General features: G+C 41.5%; 1 protein-coding gene across 16 annotated transcripts in view; it reads right to left on the reverse strand.

The window, feature by feature from the left end:
* ST3GAL6 (ST3 beta-galactoside alpha-2,3-sialyltransferase 6) overlaps window positions 1-14,721 on the reverse strand; it is a 126,926-nt gene that overhangs the window by 82,834 nt on the left and 29,371 nt on the right. For 13 of the 16 annotated variants that reach the window (XM_064644309.1, XM_064644314.1, XM_064644310.1 and 10 more), the window contains 4 exons: window positions 12,115-12,210; window positions 11,533-11,719; window positions 10,792-10,929; window positions 7,204-7,356 (listed from right to left, as the gene is read on the reverse strand). In XM_064644309.1, coding sequence (XP_064500379.1) covers window positions 7,204-7,356; window positions 10,792-10,929; window positions 11,533-11,719; window positions 12,115-12,210 — 574 coding nt within the window. Of the gene's footprint in view, window positions 1-879; window positions 5,570-6,664; window positions 6,812-7,203; window positions 7,357-10,791; window positions 10,930-11,532; window positions 11,720-12,114; window positions 12,211-14,721 lie in introns of those variants that run through there. The other 3 variants (XM_064644304.1, XM_064644307.1, XM_064644302.1) reach the window with 2 other exon arrangements.

Consider the following 14,721-nt stretch of genomic DNA (forward strand, 5'->3'; position numbering starts at 1 on the left):
GGGAATGCATTGTCCTGGAGTCACATTTAGTGGGAGGGCTCGGCAGGGGCCGGGGGGATGCACAGAGCGCGGGGCTCCCTCAGCAGCCCGTGAGGACAGGTGCCTGCTCAGCACAAGTCGATGTGGGAGTGCAGCTTAAAAAGGCAGAGGGGCAGCACGAAGGAAGCCTGCATGAGGCATGCTGGTAAGGATTTGCGCTCACCTAGAAAGTCAGAACTGGCTGCCCAGGCTGAGAGATGCTCATCACATCCCTGGTTCTCCTGATGTGGCTTCCCCGATCTCACCTCAGAGACAGGCATTTTCCTCTAAGCTGGCAAACTCCTAAATTGTCCATACTAAAAGGAAAGCACTGAATATCTACTGCATCAAGTAACTGTTACCTAAATCTCCCTTAGATTCCCTTAAGCCCCCCAGCATCTCATTTTTACTGCACAAAAAGATTATAGACAAAGTACCACAATAGTGTCTCTCACTATCTCACTTCCTCACTTTTTGAAGTCTTTTGTCACACACCATCTTCTATTTTAGCATTCCCCTGAAAGTCCACAATAAGACAAGCAAGATTCAAAAAAACGTGAAAAAAATTCAAATCACAACGATGCTGCCCTTGACCTTATCCACAAAAACCATGTCCCAGCTTTGCTTGTACTCAGCCTGGAGTGAGACCTCCACCCACAGAACAACTCAGCCCACCTGGGTTCAAAAATTTTCAGCTGTTTGCTCCACTAAGCATCAAAGTTTGTTCCAAAACTTGATACCATATTTGACAACATATTTGATACATATTTGACACACCAATCGTTATGGGGCTGGGCATACCCACACATCCACACTCACACACAGAGCAGTGGTCTTGGAAAAATAAGTCTGAGGGCACTGTCTTTTTAACAGTTTATTCACAGGAAAATAATCTCTTTCTAAATTTTTAGGATTCAAAATTTCACTTGAAACAACTGTAAGAATGTCTTCAAAATACAGCTGGCACTTTAAAGGCGTATAAAACTTAAGACAAATGGTAAATAAAATAAGTATTTACTGATACCAAAAACACGTTGAGTTTAGTATGTTCTTAAAAATCAGAGTCCACTTAAAAGTTAAGCTATTGATACTACCCCCCAGGGCATTATTAAAAAGGAAAGCATGGCATAGAAAACAAGAAGTACCATATGCTAATTTTTAAACATCAAAGTTGTGATTCTGTATTATCACCACCAACACAGTCACTGGAAATGTAATTTAGTAACATCTTCTAGGCACTCTCAGATTCACATTTAGTGCAATAGTCCATGACCTTCCTTCTTAAAATATCTCAGTACTTCCCTTAATTATTACAATGGAGGAAAAAATACTTTCCCAACAGGAAACAAACAAAAAAAAAAAAGCGAACCTGAAAGTCTGAGCCAAACAAAGCTTTCAGCTGACACGTGTCATCCTGCCCGTTCACTGCATATTTTGGTATCTTAGAGCTGGGGCTTTCTGACTGGGCACTCTTTTGAGGGGGGTAGCAGATAAAATGCAGAAGCACCTTTGCTGTAAGATGCTGTTCTCTTGAAATTCAGCAGGCTGCTGGGGAACGGGACAGAGTAAGATGGGAGGAGAGCATCTCACTTCACAACTGGTAGAGAAAGAAAAATTATAGGAGACACTGGATACCTATACAGACACTGTTACCAGATGTGGAAATAAAGCTGGCAGCACCCTGGGATCCAAAATTGGCAGCTTTGCCCCTGATGTGATAAAAAAAAATTGGATAGCTTATTAAGAGAAGTTTCAGTGCAGAGATTTCACTTTCAGGAGTGGCAAAAACGGAAGAAGAAAGTCTTTCTTTATAGCACCTCACTCTCAGAAACAACCTAAATATTTGGAGTTAGCATTATTGTTTTTTATTAAAAGCCCAAAGTAAAGTCTTTGGTACTGCAGTACACCCGTGAAAACGTGTGCCCAGACAGAACAGACACTGTGATCCGTGAACATTGCTGAGAAACCCACTACACATGGGTATTCCTGCCTGAACAAAGTCAGTGCCAAAACCATACCTGTCCTTGAGGCAGAGTAGCAGAAATTATGTGAAATAGGTGATGAAGCAGGGCTGGCCTACACATAATCCTACCAAAACATCTCATGGAGGGGAAAATTAATTACTTGGTTCACTGCTTATTATTGAAGAGAAAAGCTACTGGTCTGCAAGATGGGCTTTCAAAAAAGTCTCATACTTTGTGGTTCTTCAACAGTATCTGCTCTTGGCTCGGTCCCAAGTACACAGGTTTGGTTCTAAACGTTACTCAGTCACCCTGGGACAATAACAGTGGCATATACAGACTGAACATCCCTGCAGGAGCCCAGAAGTGGGGGAAAAATATCCCTGAGAGTATTGCTTAATTTCAAAAATAAGTCACTCATACAAACAGAGAGACTTTGTAAAAAATAAAAAGGTGAAGCCAGTATAGATAAATAACTGCAGACAGTGTATTAAATGCCTTGAGAATACCAAACGCATTATTTAAAAAAAAAATGTGTCTTAGGGAGACCAATAAAGTTGATGTGATTAAGAAAAAGGGGATCTATTTTAAGTACAAAGAGTTTGGGAGACACCATTTGTTTGCCATGAAGCCTTTTTTTCAGTTATTTTGTTTGTTCTGCTATAGTTAGAATCCAAACCTCACCCTCCCACAAAAAGCAGAAAACCACTTAGGAGAATCAGAAGACAAAGTCAGTTTAGATTAATGGGAAGAATATCTCTGGAGACAAAATAAAGCAGAGAAAATAACCACATCCTCAAAAGCAGAGCTCCCTACCCACTTCCTGCCACTGGAGACGGGTGGAGAAGCAGAGGGAAGCAGCTTGCTCCACCACAAGCACTCTCCTCACAGTGTCTGGAGCAAATCCAACAGCTCTCCAGGAAAAAAATCCTTACAGAGAGCATACTAAGAGACATTACACGGATGCAGCTGGATCGTGGCAGCAGCCATGGGAGAGCTGGGGGCCCCAGCTCTGGAAGTGACTGCAGATATTGAGAGCAAAGAGGCAGCCCCCCACTTCTGCCTGCCTCAGTTCTCAACACAGTCTAAGATCTACCAAGGACTTCTATGCAACAAGAGCTTGGAAAACACTGCAACCTCTGCAAACAGCCTTACCACAGCATCGTTCTCACATGGAATTACTACTGCTGCCAATAGTTTAAATCACTGCAGGTCTGGGGCTGCAGACTGACATACAAACCTTTTTAACTAACTGAAATAACCAGGAGAAATAAATGCAGGTAGAGACGAAGACAGCACTATCACTATTTTTTGTTTGTATTCAGATTTTTAAGCAAAGTTCTCCTAAAAGCCTCAGAAATGTGCACGTTTAGGGGGAAAAAAAAAAAGACATAAAAAATTGAGTAAGAGCCCTTCTGCAAACTGGTGAAGAAATTGTGATTTCCTCCATTTCCACTACCTGCTCCGGTGCTCTAGGACCTCCCAGATTCCCTTCTCCTCCACGCTCTTGCCTGCTGCCCTGCACATGGCTGGACTGCAGCTGCACCCAAGGGACACACAGCTGACAAGACACCACAGTACAGCCTGTTCCTTGCTGGGGACACATCTGGGTCCTTCCCCACCCCGTGCCACAGATTTTTCTGATATCCGGAGTTATTTCAGGTATGTCCAGCTTGCCTGAAACAGACCAAAAACTCAGGTGAAAACACAAGCCTCCTCCCCTTCAGCTGTGGCACCCCTCCGAATCACATCGCTCTCGCTAATTCCCAAATGGCAGAGCCAAGGAGCTAAAGATGGAAATGAGAACTATGGGAAGGTGTGTGCTTGTTTGTCTTAAATACCTACTCCCCAAGAGTAATAGAAAAAAGAAAGAAGTCTCTTTGGTTACTTCATTGGTTATTCCTCTACATTGCTGCAGCAAAGAAATTGGGTTCAGTACTTTCGTAATCCTCAGCTTCTGAAAAGAAGAAATACCATGCTCTTGACCTATTAGAGGTTTGTATTCATATTGCAGTTGTTTGCATTACCCTTAAATGCACTATCTATATAATTTTATTTAAAAGCAGCAAAGGTATTTACTGCTTTAAACTTTAAACTAACTTTAAACTTTTTTTTTTTTGGAAGTGGACTTCTTTGTATTTTTTTAGATATGACTGATTAAGATAACCACAAAATCTTCCAACAAATCTGCCACAATTAAAATAAAAACTTCAAATACAACACCCTGTGCAAGAATCAGAACAGCACATTACTGTTGTTGTTCTTTGACAATTGTCAAGTGCATTCCCAGGTAGACTTAATTTATTCAACAGGCTTGTCAGAGACAAACCAATACAGAAAACATAAACACCCCATTAAATTTCAATTAAAATCTCAAGTAAATTCCCATTGCTAAATGATTTAGTTCAGCCACATACTTTAAATCTAAACGTCAGGACAGGAGAGGTAAACAGATGCCAAATGGTAATTCAGCTGAGGTACATCTTGGATATTCCTACCACACTCTACTGCCAAAAATGGGAGTCTTCATTGCTTGTATTGATGCATTTCAAAGGTGGAAATGCATTACAGCATCCGAAGAAGAAGATTGTGCTCATTTGGAAAAATCCACCTCAATTCTTGGGGAGCAAACAGAAAAATACATGACATCCTGCCCTGGAGACCTAGGAATCCAACAAGCATTGACTCTAAACTCAGGCATGAACATCTGTCCCAGCTCACGTTTCCATTGTGCGTGCCTGACACGCGGGTAGTTCGGACAACTCTTCGGTATTCATTCTCCCTCTTTTGTAAGTCAAGTCAGCAACTGTAAAATTTACTCGATGCACAGCACAGGGAATATGATTCTTCCATAAAAGGGGTACACCACAAGCATTGTAATATCAACATTTCCACAAACTGGACCCAAGGGTCTTCACCTTTGGCAAAGGCAAATGGCAGTTCAGAGTCGATGGGCAGCGCACAAGCTGCGCGTGCCTTCTTTGCTGACGGTGGATGTCCTCTCCTCAGGAGTACGGCAGAGCAAAACCTGTACACTCTGTATGTCCACCCTTCTCCAAAACATACAGTAATTATTTATAGGCACAGTTTTAAAGCCACTTCCATACTACAAGACAAATACTCAATACTTTACATCCATCTACTAATTAAACACTGGTCATCTCAGTCTCTTGACAGGGGAACCCTTTTGGAGGACATCATCATTTGGAAACAGTTCTCACTGATAAATAAGGGATGTGCATCACATTTTTATATATCCCTGATACTTTCAGCTGAAAGTGTCACGGTTTTCCCACTATTAAATAGCTTCACAGAAATTCAATTAACTCTGTTTGCAGTAGTCCATTACCCTCAGGCTTAGAAGAAGCTTCTGCCTTGGTGAGGTTTCTGGGCTCCTTTTAAACAGTAAACAGTTATGCTGCACTTAAAAAATAAAAATGTCATACAAAAAATAAAAATTTTTCAAATCTTGAAAATAGTGATTCTTCTTTGTATTTTCCATTCAGCTTTCACGTCAAATTGACCACAAAGTTCTTGTCTATAAGCTTCTTCAAGAATTTCTGCTCAGCACTGATGTTGTGATATTCATTCTAAAAAGATGTGAGGGAATAATAAAAAAAAAATAAGGATCAAATTATAACCAGAAGCACCACTTCACTGTTATCTTCTTTCTATTACTTGTGATACTTGGAAGATGCTAAGAGTAGGAAAGTTCTGGGGAAAAGATTTCTTTAGCAAAGGCTTAGCACAGTCTCTCAAGAAAACAAGGGATTATTGCTCAAAACTACATTAGATTTTTCCACTAGGACACAACCAAAAAGGATGATCCTTTGGTGGTAAGAACGGGTGAGATGTGGTCTCAGAGAAGTCCTTCCATTATTAACCCTCTCAACTCCTCGCTCTGCTTAGAGACAACAACTGAGGGACCACATTTACAGCACAAGCAGTAAGAAAATGAGTAATTCTCAAAACTCAGTGCAGGTTCTTGAAAAGCACATCAGATGCATCCTGCCAATCAGCTTCAGCAAGCCAAAACCAATCCATCTTCTGTGCTATACCCAGATCCTGGACACAGAGGAGACCACCAAGGTTAGTGGAGGGCAGTACAAGGAAAGTAAATTTACTTAGGCACTGAATCCAGTGAATTAAAATGACTAGAATACAAATACTGCATAAAATACTACACATATGTAGCGTAATATTTACAACTTAATGACACTGAAGAATTAACAGAAAGATTTTTGTTGAGTAGTTTGTTTTTTTAAGTTTAAAGATTTTAGGAAACATCACCTGCAGAGAGGAGCCTCAAAATGAAGGTGAGTTCAGTGTTAGAGGAAAATTATCTCAGAACAGCAGGCACCTAGGAGTCCTGAGAGAGACATGAGAGGCTCTTACAGGCATTGTCCCTACCCATCCTCTTCAGGAAAAGGAAGAAGAGGAAAACGGTCCCCATATTCTCTGGGCAAATGGAAGAGAAAACTTCACACTGAGGTGAAGGGCTGAGATGGGGTTGCTTGGAGTACAGAGCCAAAGGCAACTGAAAATAAGAGCAGAAGAAACAGAAGAAAACAGAGGCATGACCATAGCAAAACAGCAGGGAGAAGAGAAGGCATCCCTGATGTTTGCCAGGCTCCTGCTGCTTCCTCTCCTGTTGAATTGTGGTTTCCCCATCCTGGAAGCAGTACCTTCTCTTCCTATCCTCCTCCAAGAGCTGCTTCTCTTTTCTGCTTTCCATTTCCAAAATTCAGTTCTTTTCCTAACTGCAAGTTCATAGGTCTTAACTCCTTCCATTTCCCTTTGCTCTTCTTTCTGTCCTTTAAGGGGTTTGGCAGCTATGACAAATTGCGCAAGCAGGTGCCAAGGAAAAAGAGAATGCAAACAGAAACAACACCACTCACATTCTGACAGTGTTAATGAAAACATCTCTATGACACGACATGTGCAACCTAAGGACAACACCAGCAAAGCAAAACAGAACACACAAGTGGACATATCTCATGCAGATATTGCAGAATATGGTGTAGCACAAGGGACACAAATATCATTATCTACATTCTTCAAAAACAAAAGCAGAGAGGAGGAGATTCAAGCAATGGTAGCCTGCAAGCAGCTGAACCAGAAGGCAGGAGGCTTTCTGATCTGCAGTCCACTCTTCTTATCTATATTAAATTGCCTTCCCCAGTTACCAGCTATAATTCTCTCAGCACAAACAAGTTATAGTTACCTGCATCATCTGAGACATGGTTTCATTGCCATAGTAGTGCAAAGAACTGTTTCTGTTAGTGAAGTCGTACTTGAAGCCTGCCAGGTGGACTTCGTGGCATATGTGAAATGCTAGTGTAATGGCAATCAGCCCTGTTGTTGGATGCTTGGGTTTCTAAAACAAAACACAGAGATAACACATACATAAATACCTGGTAGCTTAATGGGAACAGCAAACTTAATAACAAAGACAAGGCAAATCAGGCAGCCTGGGTCTTCTACAGATGTTTGGTTTCATAGTTTGATCCCCTCGTGTCTCAAAAAGAGGAAGGTACTGCCCACAGATTTCCCATGACCAGGGGGTCTGCCATGTCAGCCTTCCCTGGGATTCTCTGGTTTCTAGTGAGAAACTGGTTAGGCTTCATTACATTGGAGACCATTTCACCTATCTAATATGACTGAATTACCAGATGTGTTCAGAAGTTTCTAGATGACGGAGACTCAGATGAACAGAACATGACATGCCTCAAATCTTCATAGCCCCAAACTAAAAAAGCATGAATGCTACTGCCACACAAATTTGACTGAATTTGAATTTTTTCAAAGCAGGGAAATTCCAGAAGACCATTGCTTTAGACCTTCCCCCACTATTCACATTAGAAGAAGAGAAACCTGTAAGTAAAACTGCTTATTTCTCCCTATAGTAAGAACAGCTCAGAAGTAAATGCTATGCGAAATACCAAGAGCAGGATATAAACAGGTTTTAACTGTGCAAGATTAAGAGCACCCAATGAAAAGCTAGCACTTCTCACAAAAGCAGAGAACAACTCCATGCAACCATCTGCCCTATCTTGTGGTCAAGTACATGATTTTTTCAGCAGCAGGAGCTACAGTGATCTGGGGAAGTAAATGAGGCAAGGTTTTTTAGAGAGAGGTGAACTCTTTCATTAAACCAATAGATGAAGCTAAGGTGAAAAAGTGTCCCCAGAAATGGACAAAACTTTCAGGCATCAATGCTCTTGTTAGCTAAAATAACATTTTTCTCAGAGACCAAATGAACTATGTGCTATTGGAGCTGCAATCAAATGTCAAATTGAGCACAAAATGATACAGTTTTTTTTAAACTGTTAACAAAGGCTCACTTCGTTTGTCTCCGAAAATGAAGCAGACAAACCAGTACTGGACATCTCTGTGCACAGAGAAAGCAGATGCACTCGATGTATTTCTTTGTATCATATAATAACACAAAAAATCCCCAGGAAAATGCTACTCTTCTCAGCTCTGTAAGTCTGATTAAAGTCACAGAACTGAACTCTCACCTTTTATGCACAATTTTTTGTTCCTTTATACAACTCTTAGAGTACTCCAGAAATAACATCTTTTTAAAACGCACACTTGTTGCCCAGGGCTCCTGCCAGTTAACAAAATAACTTTCTGCCCTAGGGGCCCAACTTCATAAACTTAGTAGTGACTCTGTTGCAACATCCATACTAAACAGGACCTCAAAACTATGGCAGGAATGCTACACTTCAGGATTAGCGCTATTTGGAAATATCAGGAATATCACGTTTTTAACTAACATTGTTCACCTTTGGCTCTCACAAAATTCACCTCAAAAGAATATAGTTTAAAAGGCAACTACTTTTAAAATGCATTAGCATGATACCACTCTAGCAACATCCAGATAATGAAATTATTTCAGCCGGTCACATTTAATGAGAACAGGAACAGCCTTGGAATGAATCCGCAACACTTTCTGATTTCAGTGCTGCTGAGGCAACACATCTGATTTTATTCCTGGCTTTACTAAAAATCAGAAATGCTTGCTGGCTATGGACAAATGCGCACACTGGGAACTCAAGACTGGCTTAATGGAAGAGGCAGGGACAGCTGGGAAAGCAGCAGCAGTCATTGGTGTCTCCCGCAGGCAGAGGGGGCTGAAGCACAGGACAGGGAAGGCAGCACCAGCCCTCCCCAGGGACACACTAAGGTAGAGGGGGTCCCGAAGTGAATCCTGCAAAACGTTGTCCTGCCCACGGGAACCCAAGAGGCACAACCCGCAGCTTAACCGAGCTGCTCTAGGGCCACTGCAGATGTGCAGGCTCCCAGCCACGGCCGGCCTCTAGGATGGGAGGAAAAGCGAGGAAGAGCCTGCCTTAGGCTGATCACTGCTGCCCCAGGGACAAGGGACTGCAGAACCCCTGGAATGGAGTAAATGGGAACTGGAGGTGGCAGAAGGGGGCTCCAAACACGGAGGGCTCCAAACTCTACCCCAGCTCTGTGCAGGGGCACCTAGAGAGCAGCAGAGAAGCAAAAGGCGACCGAGGGACCTCTGCCTCTTTACCAGCTTCAGGACACCATTTCTCTGACTCACTGACAGCACCAGTTTTAACATCTACACCAGAAGAGACAGGAGAGATTTCTGGACCCATGGAGGCCATAGAACATCTGTGGCCATTTAGGAGATAGTCAAGCATCCAATTATTATGCTGCTTTCTTCCCACCCTCTGCTGAAAACCTGAAATGCCACGGAGCCTCAGCAAGCACATAGCTAAAATGGCTATTCCAGTTCCAGAGCTAATAAGGGAGAAGAAAAGCCACTACTACGCTCAAAAAACAGACAGAAATTTTGAAAAGAGAAAAGAAAAGGCACAGAAACTCCCAGAAACAAACAAACAAACAAAAAAATCTCCACTCCCTCAAAGATTAGAAAGATTAAACCAGAAAACAGTTGTGGCAGATACTGCACAGTGACAGCCTCTCAAACGTTTCCACACGTGTCAGGTGGCTGGTGCCCACGAAGCAGCGATGTAACCCCAGGAATTGTATCTGTGCTAAACAGCACGTGGTCAACCCTGACTGCACAAGGGAGGTCTCCAGCTTGAAGCCTTACCTTTCATCAGAAACATTCTTCAGTCATAAACTGACACTTAAAATGTATTTTTATGTCCAAATTGCTGGTTAGCTCATTACAATGCTTGGCATCAAATCAGTAAGCACAACAATGCTGCTAGACATATGTCATTAGCACAGAGCTGGAATATCCTGTATGTTCCCTAGTCCCTCCTCAGAAGTGTGAAATTGCAGCAGTGTTAGAATTACCAGTTTGTTGGGGTTTTCGGGAGGTTTTGTTTGTTTGGTGGGGGTTTATGTTTGGTGTTTTGTTTTTTCGTGGGAGGTTTAGTTGGGGGTTCTTTTCCTGTTTGTTGTTTTGTGGGGTTTGGTGGGTTTTGTTTTTAAGAAACACTATAAAACACTCAACATTCAATAATTCAAGACTTCCTACTATTTCTAGAAGCTCTTCGGATCTACCATGTTCCATTACCTTCCCATTTTTCCCAATTTTGCAAAAGACATTATGTCTATCTGAGAAGCGGTCTCATGTCATACCAATTACAGAATCTATAAAAAAATGTTTTTGGCACACAAGGCTAGCCACTCTCTTTCTGGATTCCATTTTCCCATCTTTTCTGAGCACCATCTAAATGCAAACTACGTCAATGCAAACCTGAGAGATTTTCTAATACGGTCCACTGTAACAAAGATATAATTGCCTCTAAGTACACATTTGGTGGCACAAAACTAAAAAGCAATGAAGAAAAGAGCCTACCTCCTTCTTAGGAAACCTTGTTGGGAAACGAAGTAACTCATAAGCTGTTTTCCTGGTGATGCTGGGATCAAGAATCCTGATTTGACTAGATTTGTATATCATATTCTTAGCCGGTTTCTTCCAAAAGCCTTTATCACTCTGTAACAGGTAAGTAAATATACATTTTTAATGGCTATAAATAGCTGAATTTAGTTTTGTAGCTAATGAGAGTAAACTCCGAGGGCATGAGGTAAAGGAAGAAGAGGAGTGCTGAACCTCTAGAAGTTCAAAAACACCTTCTCCTTCAACAGGATAACCCTCTGCAGCAGCAGCGGTTGGGTCCAGTTGGCTGGAAAACAGCAGAAAGATCCCTAATGAACAACTCATACCAACAGCATGCCCTGGAAGCAGTAAATGTTCACTGTGTGCTTGGACACATTAGGTACAGCATAGACAACAGGCAGACAGAAGTTATCGTTCTCAAGTAATCTGTACTGTCTGCAGCATGTATGGCAAAATATCAGACAGTGCTAGGAAGAGAATAAAAATATATTTCCCAGAGGAAAACTGCTTTGTGGTGAGGAACTGATCAAATACGTGCATCAGAAAGAAGACAGAAGCATTTATGGGAAAGATATTAAACAGACTGACTAGGAGATCAAGTGCTCCCCTGAGCTAGGAGGACTGAGGTTAAAAGCAAATGTATTTTCCGTGACAGACGTGTGGCAAGATGAGCCAAGCTGCATGAACAATTGAACTCACTATTTTCTGACCGCTTAGGATCTTCCAAAGCCACTTCAAGTCACGTGGTTTGAAGACAATGAGAACCACAGTTGTATTAGGGTCGTAGTGGATGGGATCTGAGAACATAGATTCTGGGTAAGAAAGGCGGAAAGTCGTCCTCCTCCCAACATCCTCTTCGTGCCCTATAACAGGGCCATTATTCATCCTGCAGAAGGCACAGGACAGAGACACACAGGCATCAATGACTACCCCACCACATCCTTACCCTGCGGTGTCTGGCACTCACATTAGTCCGTGGCACAGACAGCATGTCTAGGGACAGGGAAGTTCACCAGCCCAGCACTTACTTATCACATTACATAGTAGATGAGCAATTATCAGGTGCACTCACCCTCTAAACTCAGAGGGATCAAGCACATATGGGATCTTGGCCAAGGTGGTTTAGAATACAATCACACAATTGCTTATCATGTGTCATTTAAGCAGAAGGCCTTCCGATTTGGCTCAAACACAGAAACTAGAGAAGGGCAAAGAAAATATCTGGCTTGGAGAAGCACCCATTGCTCCATGCACACAATTTGAAAAGGAGGCACCATTTACCTTATTATGACGTCATATGAATCAATTTTCTCCCCTAATGTTTTATTTCGAAGTACTCCTCCATTACCGACGACAACACACCGACGACAGGCAATGCTGTGGAACAAACGGAAGTTTTAATAGCCATTACTTCCCTGGCTTCATATTATTAATTATACATCTGCATTTAACTGGCTTATTTTCTAACTGAGGTCCTGTATCTTTTACAGTCCTGGCCCCTACAAAGCAGTCTCAATCCTGTATCATCTACTACGGCTGCTTTCAAAAAAAGAAAAAGCAGCTGCACTATTTCAGGGACTCACAAAGTCAGGAATTGGCTTCTCTCATGTGAAACTGCTTTTACACATAATTTTTCTCATGGTTTGCTGTTTAAGATCATCTAACCAGCTGGTGATATGGGGGCCATTACATAAATTATCTTCCACAGTGCTTCAAACTTTTTGCAGTCTGGGGATATCAACCAGAACAGAGTATGCCTGGAAAAACTAACTCAAATTAAGGTGCTCCACAACACTGCATAACTCCACAACTCAGGAGATCTCCAACATTAGCTAAAGCACCAAGATTTATGTTCACAATTTACCTTACAGACTGTACACGTGAAAAACCTTTCCCAATAACATGTGATGGTTTTTCAAATGGATATGATTTTGTTTTTTCTCCCTTTACTTAAAAAGTGCTATCTAAACATGTTTCAACGTGTGCTGAATCTCACGTTGTCATGACGTAACAAGGTAGATTCACTTGATTAGAAGTTGCATTCTCATATGACCAGATTCAAATCAGACAGCACTACTAAGTATATAAAACACAGTTTAAAAATAAGATCCTAAAAATGACCTCAAATCAAAACTGTAATTCCTTCTGAATTTACATTATACTCGGAGCTAAAGAGCACCCAAGAAAGGCATTATATAGATGTTAAACTTATGAAAGTAAATTCTAATGGTAAGATTTTCAAAGTTATCCCAGGTTTTCTACGTGCATATTTTTTATTACAATACTAGCAAAATGTCTGCTTTGTTTAAAAAAAAAAATAAGGGGGAGCTCACAGACAGGCTTGCTGTTGTTTTACTCAAGATATTTTGCCTTTTTAGAGAAGGTTTACATTCAACATGTAAGACAGCAAACTCCTCCTTACAGAATAAGCACAACGGTTTTTGTTGTTGCAAAAATGCTTCTTTATTTAGAGCAAAAGCCGTTCAATTTGGTTGCAGCAGGAACAATGGGAAAATGAAAACACTGGTATTTTCTTCAGACACGAGCTCTCAGTTTGTTTGTTTACTGAGGATGAGTCACTTCACAATGTCCCACTCTCTTGATTCTTTCTTCAGGTAAGAAAAAGGCTCTATGTTATTTCTTGCTCTAGGTTCGGGACACCAAGACTGTGTCTCAAAGAATACTGTAACTGGTGTTAAATGCCCAGTGTGGCACTTTATGCACACTAATTAACATCTTTCTCCTCAGATAGTCCAATCTGTTTTTTCAGCTGAGAATATTATTCAACATCAATGAAAACAGCCTGCTCCACCCGAGACTGACCAACATCTCAATGTACAAAGCAATTCTCTGTACCTCCTACAGAATTAACAACATCTGCAGAGGGAGTTGCCTTTAAATATATATAAATATAAATAGTACTCTAAATGCAGCTTTCAGGGTTGGGTGACATGGAAAAAGCTGGCACACCTTTCTTTAGTGTTTCCTGAACTGCTTGGTAGAAGGCAAGCATTCATAAAAAGATTTCCAGCTAATACCATAAATCATGTGACTTGGTACCTCCGAAATAAGAGGAGTAAAAAATCTGTAACGCCATCCTGTCCCTCAGTATGCCCAATCCCTCTACACCCATAAAACCTCTCCACCTCTCTACTCCTTCAGCCTATTCATTTTCCATTTTGTTTTTTATATCTAGTTTTAAGATGTCCTGAGAAAGCCGGCTGACAAACATATGCCTCTTACAAAGTTGACAGTAAGAGAAAGCAGAAGTTGCCCTTTTCCTGAATTACACTTTGTTACTTAACAGCTACAGAGCAGAGCTCAAAGTAAGGAAGGGAAAAGGAAAACTGGACAAAAAAACTTGATCAGTAAGTGATGACGGTGGAATGAGGAAGCAGGGCAAAAAGCACAGAATTAGCATATGGTTGTACCATGTTTTCCTGGCATTTACAGTGTGCATCTGTAAATCACTGAAAGTTTCAATCACCTCAAATCTCTGAATTCACCGTCACCAAAAGTCACACGGCTGCACCTGGGTAACTGAGGCACAAACCTCATCTCCACAACGCAAATCCTAAACTGCAACTCGTATTCCATCTGCCCCTGCTCCCTCCTGGCTACAGCATCCATCCCTGATGCTTGGTGGATACCCTGGAGCGACAGTGACTGACACAACATGCATGAACTCATGTCAGGTCTCAATAAAAAGCCAGAAAAACTGCTTTTCATCTTGCCGAATACTTTCTTTTATGCCTTCTGACTGCTCGGTGCGAATTCACAAAAACGGTGTCAACTCCATTACAAGTGATTTGTATTATTCTGACCATGACAAGCAGCCACAAAGTTACTTCGAGGAGGCACTGCTTTTTCTGCCCCTTGGAGATGAAT

The sequence above is a fragment of the Pseudopipra pipra genome, chromosome 2 (assembly GCF_036250125.1).
Source record: "Pseudopipra pipra isolate bDixPip1 chromosome 2, bDixPip1.hap1, whole genome shotgun sequence".
NCBI classification, from domain to species: domain Eukaryota; kingdom Metazoa; phylum Chordata; class Aves; order Passeriformes; family Pipridae; genus Pseudopipra; species Pseudopipra pipra.